This window comes from Tachypleus tridentatus, chromosome 3, assembly GCF_004210375.1.
Source record: "Tachypleus tridentatus isolate NWPU-2018 chromosome 3, ASM421037v1, whole genome shotgun sequence".
In the NCBI taxonomy this organism is placed as follows: Eukaryota; Metazoa; Arthropoda; class Merostomata; order Xiphosura; family Limulidae; genus Tachypleus; species Tachypleus tridentatus.
In genome coordinates, this window is record NC_134827.1 from 113,671,280 (window position 1) to 113,677,421 (window position 6,142).

The 6,142-nt window shown below is 40.2% G+C and overlaps 1 protein-coding gene across 1 annotated transcript in view; it reads left to right on the plus strand.

Annotated features, from left to right (window-relative positions):
• Nucleotides 1–5,608, plus strand: part of LOC143245985 (medium-chain acyl-CoA ligase ACSF2, mitochondrial-like) — a 30,345-nt gene extending 24,737 nt beyond the window's left edge. Inside the window, exon 15 of the mRNA XM_076492235.1 lies at nucleotides 5,447–5,608. Coding sequence (XP_076348350.1) covers nucleotides 5,447–5,608 — 162 coding nt within the window. The remainder of the gene's footprint in view (nucleotides 1–5,446) is intronic.
• Nucleotides 5,609–6,142: the final 534 nt, after the last annotated feature.

Consider the following 6,142-nt stretch of genomic DNA (forward strand, 5'->3'; position numbering starts at 1 on the left):
GCTTGGCTTCCTTTAGGTTTACTAACTTGCTGTAGTCGTTCCATTAAATGAAGCTGTTGGTCCTTTCTTTAACCATGGGCATAGCTTCCTTTCTGTAGGTTTACTAACTTGCTGGTCGTTCCATTAAATATAGACTGTCAGTCTTTCTTTAACAAGTTAGCTTCCTTTCTGTAGGTTTACTAGCACTTTGGCAGACTGCGTTTCCATTAGGCTATTGGTCGCTTGCTTTGTCCTTGAGGCAGCTTCCTTTCTGTAGGTTTACTAACTTGCTGTAGTCGTTCCATTAAATAGACTGTCAGTCCTTCTTTAACAAGGCTTAGCTTCCTTTCTGTGGTTTACTAACTTGCTTAGTCGTTCCATTAATAGACTGTCAGTCCTTCTTTAACAAGGCTTAGCTTCCTTCTGTAGGTTTACTAACTTGCTTAGTCGTTCCATTAAATAGACTGTCAGTCCTTCTTTAACAAGGCTTAGCGCTTTCTGTAGGTTTACTAACTTGCTGTAGTCGTTCCATTAGATTTTGTCGGTCCTTCTTTAACAAGTAGCTTCCTTTCTGTAGTCGTTCCATTAAATAGACTGTCAGTCCTTCTTTAACAAGGCTTAGCTTCCTTTCTGTAGGTTTACTAACTTGCTGTAGTCGTTCCATTAAATAGACTGTCAGTCCTTCTTTGCAAGGCTTAGCTTCCTTTCTGGGGTTTATTTGCTGTGCGTCGTTCCATTAAATATAGGGCTGTCTTTCAGGTCTCATTTTTTAACTTTGTGGTACTTACTAACTTTCCTGTGGTTTCATTCCGTATGATATCAGGTCATTCAAACACAGAACTCAACAAGGCTTAGTTTGTTCGGTTTTCTAACTTGCGTAGTTCCATTAAATAGACTGTCAGTCCTTCTTTAACAAGGCTTAGCTTCGGCGCCTGTAGGTTTACTAACTTGCTGTAGTCGTTCCATTAAATAGATTGTCAGTCCTTTCTTTAACAATTTTTTTCAAACTTCTAACTATGCAGGTTTTACTAACTTGCCGTAGTCGTTCCATTAAATAGACTGTCAGTCCTTCTCTAACAAGGCTTAGCTTCCTTTTCTGTAGGTTTACTAACTTGCTGTAGTCGTTCCATTAAATAGACTGTCAGTCCTTCTTAAATTTCTTAGCTGAGGCGGCTGTAGGTTTTACTAACTTGCTGTAGTAGTCATTCCATTAAATAGGCTGTCCGGTCAGCTTCTTTAACAAGGCTTAGCTTCAGGGCTGTAGGTTTACTAACTTTGCTGTAGTCGTTCCATTAAATGGACTATCAGTCCTTCTTTAACAAGGCTTAGCTTCCTTTCTGTAGGTTTACTAACTTGCTGTAGTCGTTCCATTAAATAGAACTGTCAGTCCTTCTTTAACAAGGCTTAGCTTCCTTTCTGTAGGTTTACTAACTTGCTGTAGTCGTTCCATTAAATGAACTGTCAGTCCTTCTTTAACAAGGCTTAGCTTTCTGTAGGTTTACTAACTTGTTGTAGTCGTTCCATTAAATAAACTAGTCCTTCTTTCCTTGGCTTTCTTGCTAACTTGAGTCGTTCCATTAAATAGACTGTCAGTCCTTCTTTAACAAGGCTTAGCTTCCTTTCTGTAGGTTTACTAACTTGCTGTAGTCGTTCCATTAAATAGACTGTCAGTCCTTCTTTAACAAGGCTTAGCTTGCCTTTCTGTAGGTTTACTAACTTGCTGTAGTCGTTCCATTAAATAGACTGTCAGTCCTTCTTCAACAAGGCAGCTTCCTTTCTGTAGGTTTACTAACTTGCAGTAGTCGTTCCATTAAATAGACTGTCAGTCCTTCTTTAACAGAAGCTTCCTTTCTGTAGGTTTACTAACTTGCTGTAGTCGTTCCATTAAATAGACTGTCAGTCAGCTTCTTTAACAAGGCTTAGCTTCCTTTCTCTGTAGTCGTTCCATTAAATAGACTGTCAGTCCTAACTTAACAAGGCTTAGCTTAGCCCCTTTCTGTAGGTTTACTAACTTGTTGTAGTCGTTCCATTAAATAGACTGTCAGTCCTTCTTTAACAAAGGCAGCTTCCTTTCTGTAGGTTTACTAACTTGCTGTAGTCGTTCCATTAAATAGACTAGTCCAGTCTTTCTTTTCAACGGCTTAGCTTCCGCTTTCTGGTTCTACTTACTGTAGTCGTTCCATTAAATAGACTGTCAGTCCTTCTTTAACTTAACGCTTCCTTTCTGTAGGTTTACTAACTTGCTGTAGTCGTTCCATTAAATAAACTGTCAGTCCTTCTTTTAACAAGGCTTAGCTTCCTTTCTGTAGGTTTACTAACTTGCTGTAGTCGTTCCATTAAATAGACTGTCAGTCAGCTTCTTTAACAAGGCTTAGCTTTTCCTTTCTGTGGGGGTTTACTAACTTGCTGTAGTCGTTCCATTAAATAGACTGTTAGTCCTTCTTTGCTCAAGGCTTAGCTTCCTTTCTGTAGGTTTACTAACTTGCCGTAGTCGTTCCATTAATTAGACTGTCAGTCCTTCTTTAACAAGGCTTAGCTTCCTTTCTGTAGGTTTACTAACTTGCTGTAGTCGTTCCATTAAATAGACTGTCAGTCCTTCTTTAACAAGGCTTAGCTTCCTTTCTGTGGGTTTTGCTAACTTTTGCCGTAGTCGATCCATTAACTAGGCTGTCAGTCCTTGCTTTAACAAAGGCTTAGCTTCCCTTTCTGTAGGTTTACTAACTTGCGCGTAGTCGTTCCATTAAATAGGCTATCAGTCTTTCTTTAACTAACTTGCTGTGTATCGTTCCATTAAATAGACTGTCAGTCCTTCTTTAACAAGCTGCTTCCTTTCTGTAGGTTTACTAACTTGCTGTAGTCGTTCCATTAAATAGACTGTCAGTCCTTCTTAACAAGGCTTAGCTTCCTTTCTGTAGGTTTACTAACTTGTTGTAGTCGTTCCATTAAATAAACTGTCAGTCCTTCTTTAACAAGGCTTAGCTTCCTTTCTGTAGGTTTACTAACTTGCCGTAGTCGTTCCATTAAATTCCGATAGGCTGTCAGGGCTTCGTAGCTGCTTTAATAGGAAGCAGCGCGCTTCCTTTCACGCTAGGTTTACTAACTTGCTGTAGTCGTTCCATTAAATAGAACTGTCAGTCAGCCTTTAACAAGGCTTAGCTTCCTTTCTGTAGGTTTACTAACTTGCTGTAGTCGTTCCATTAAATAGACTGTCAGTCCTTCTTCAACAAGGCTTAACGCTTCCTTTCTGTAGGTTTACTAACTTGCCGTAGTCGTTCCATTAAAGAGACTGTCAGTCCTTCTTTAACAAGGCTTAGCTTCCTTTCTGTAGGTTTACTAACTTGCTGTAGTTGTTCCATTAAATAGACTGTCAGTCCTTCTTTAACAAGGCTTAGCTTCCTTTCTGTAGTCGTTCCATTAAATAGACTGTCAGTCCTTCTTTAACAAGGCTTAGCTTCCTTTCTGTAGGTTTACTAACTTGTTGTAGTCGTTCCATTAAATAAACTGTTAGTCCTTCTTTAACAAGGCATAGCTTCCTTTCTGTAGGTTTACTAACTTGCCGTAGTCGTTCCATTAAATAGACTGTCAGTCTTTCTTTAACAAGGCTTAGCTTCATTTCTGTAGGTTTACTAACTTGCTGTAGTCGTTCCATTAAATAGACTGTCAGTCCTTCTTTAACAAGGCTTAGCTTCCTTTCTGTAGGTTTACTAACTTGCTGTAGTCGTTCCATTAAATAGACTGTCAGTCCTTCTTTAACAAGGCTTAGCTTCCTTTCTGTAGGTTTACTAACTTGCCGTAGTCGATCCATTAAATAGACTGTCAGTCCTTCTTTAACAAGGCTTAGCTTCCTTTCTGTAGGTTTACTAACTTGTAGTCGTTCCATTAAATAGACTGTCAGTCCTTCTTTAACAAGGCTTAGCTTCCTTTCTGTAGGTTTACTAACTTGCTGTAGTCGTTCCATTAAATAGACTGTCAGTCTTTCTTTAACAAGGCTTAGCTTCCTTCCTGTTCTGTAGTCGTTCCATTAAATAGACTGTCGGTCTTTTCTTTAACAAGGCTTAGCTTCCTTTCTGTAGGTTTACTAACTTGCTGCTTTAGTCGTTCCATTAAATAGACTGTCAGTCCTTCTAACGCTGTAAGGCTTGTAGCTTCCTTTTCTGTAGGTTTACCTAACTTGCTGTAGTCGTTCCATTAAAATAGACTGTCAGTCCAGCTTCTTTAACAAGGCTTAGCTTCCTTTCTGTAGGTTTACTAACTTGCTGTAGTCGTTCCATTAAATAGACTGTCAGTCCTTCTTTAACAAGACTGCGCTTCCTTTCTGTAGGTTTACTAACTTGCTGTAGTCGTTCCATTAAATAGACTGTCAGTCCTTCTTTAACAAGGCTTAGCTTCCTTTCTGTAGGTTTACTAACTTGCCGTAGTCGATCCATTAAATAGACTGTCAGTCCTTCTTTAACAAGGCTTAGCTTCCTTTCTGTAGGTTTACTAACTTGCTGTAATCGTTCCATTAAATAGACTGTCAGTCCTTCTTTAACAAGGCTTAGCTTCCTTTCTGTAGGTTTACTAACTTGCCGTAGTCGTTCCATTAAATAGACATCGTCCAGTCCTTTTTAACAAGGCTTAGCTTCCTTTCTGTAGGTTTACTAACTTGCCGTAGTCGTTCCATTAAATAGACTGTCAGTCCTTCTTTAACAAGGCTTAGCTTCCTTTCTGTAGGTTTACTAAGTTGCTGTAGTCGTTCCATTAAATAGACTGTCAGTCTTTCTTTAACAAGGCTTAGCTTCCTTTCTGTAGGTACAGATCAGTCGTTCCATTAAATAGACTGTCAGTCCTTCTTTAACAAGGCTTAGCTTCCTTTCTGTAGGTTTACTAACTTGCTCTTGAGATAACTATCATCCTTTGAAGGCTTAACTTTTCCTTGGTTTAGCTAACAAGAACACGTTTTTATCTATAACTGTAAGTAACATAGCTCTCTCTGTAGGTTGAAGTAACAATGAACTCGTCTCTCAGATCTCTGAAGTAACAATGAACTCGTCTCTCAAATCTGCTGTAACAATGAACTCGTCTGTAGTCTTATCAAATCTGAGTAACAATGAACTCGCTCTCTTCAGATCTCTAGGTAACAATGAACACGTGTCTGATCTGAAGGGACACTTATCTCAAGTGACACAAACCATATCATTTTCTGTGATCTGAAGGGACAATGAAGTTACATTTTCCTGTTAACTAAACTTACATATCGTACGCTATTTTCTTTTTTTTTCCAGGATTTTTGGAAGTTACTCACATTTTAATTTTCATATTTAAAATATTTTTCCACACTAAGGAACGAACTGGACACGTATCTGGGTTGGCATGAGTAGGAGTCGGATGCCGGAAGGCTTGCCACAAAAGCCCCGTCGAACAGGTGCTTCACTGCTTCACTAATTCTTTGAAGAACAGACAGAGTGAGTTTCTTATACCCACATAGGTGTCGCTGTTGTCGGCTACAGCATGTACGGGTCCACGGCCCAAAGTGTTCCGGGGTATGAACGGGTTTAACCACGACGTTCGAGGATGTCAGCCTCCCACTTCGGCCGTCGTATCCTCATCATTATCACCAAACAAGCGGTTATGGGTATCCCAAAACTGACGATGAAATATTCCCTCAAACCTACGCCGGTTCCAAGTCCTGAGGGTGAAGTCGTCTTTCTGGGAAGACATTAACGTAACCATGAAAATGGAACCGGGAAATAGAAGCCATCAAATCCGAATCTGTTCCCTTACCGTCCTGCCCGTATACTCTGGAGTCCAAGTAGCGGACAAATCTGCAGATATGCAAGAAGGCTGTCACAAGGCCAATTTCTTGTTAACACTTTGCAGATGTCCAGTCCGATGTCAGTCGTCAGATGCACCAAGTATGACATCGGGAAACAGTATACAAACGTACAGGTTCCCTGAGGATCCATTCAGTCGCGGGAATGTCTGCCTCTTACTCCTCAAACTCTGAACCAGGGAGTCCATCCCACAGAGACGTACCTCTGTGAGTCGCCGGACACCCCACCCCATACTCAGTATCATCTCAGACTACTACACTACCGGCCCGCTCTGGTGTCCAACCTTCACTCGAATAGTAAGTTCAACCGAAGAAATAACCCTGATCTGAGAAAAGAAGACGGATACATCA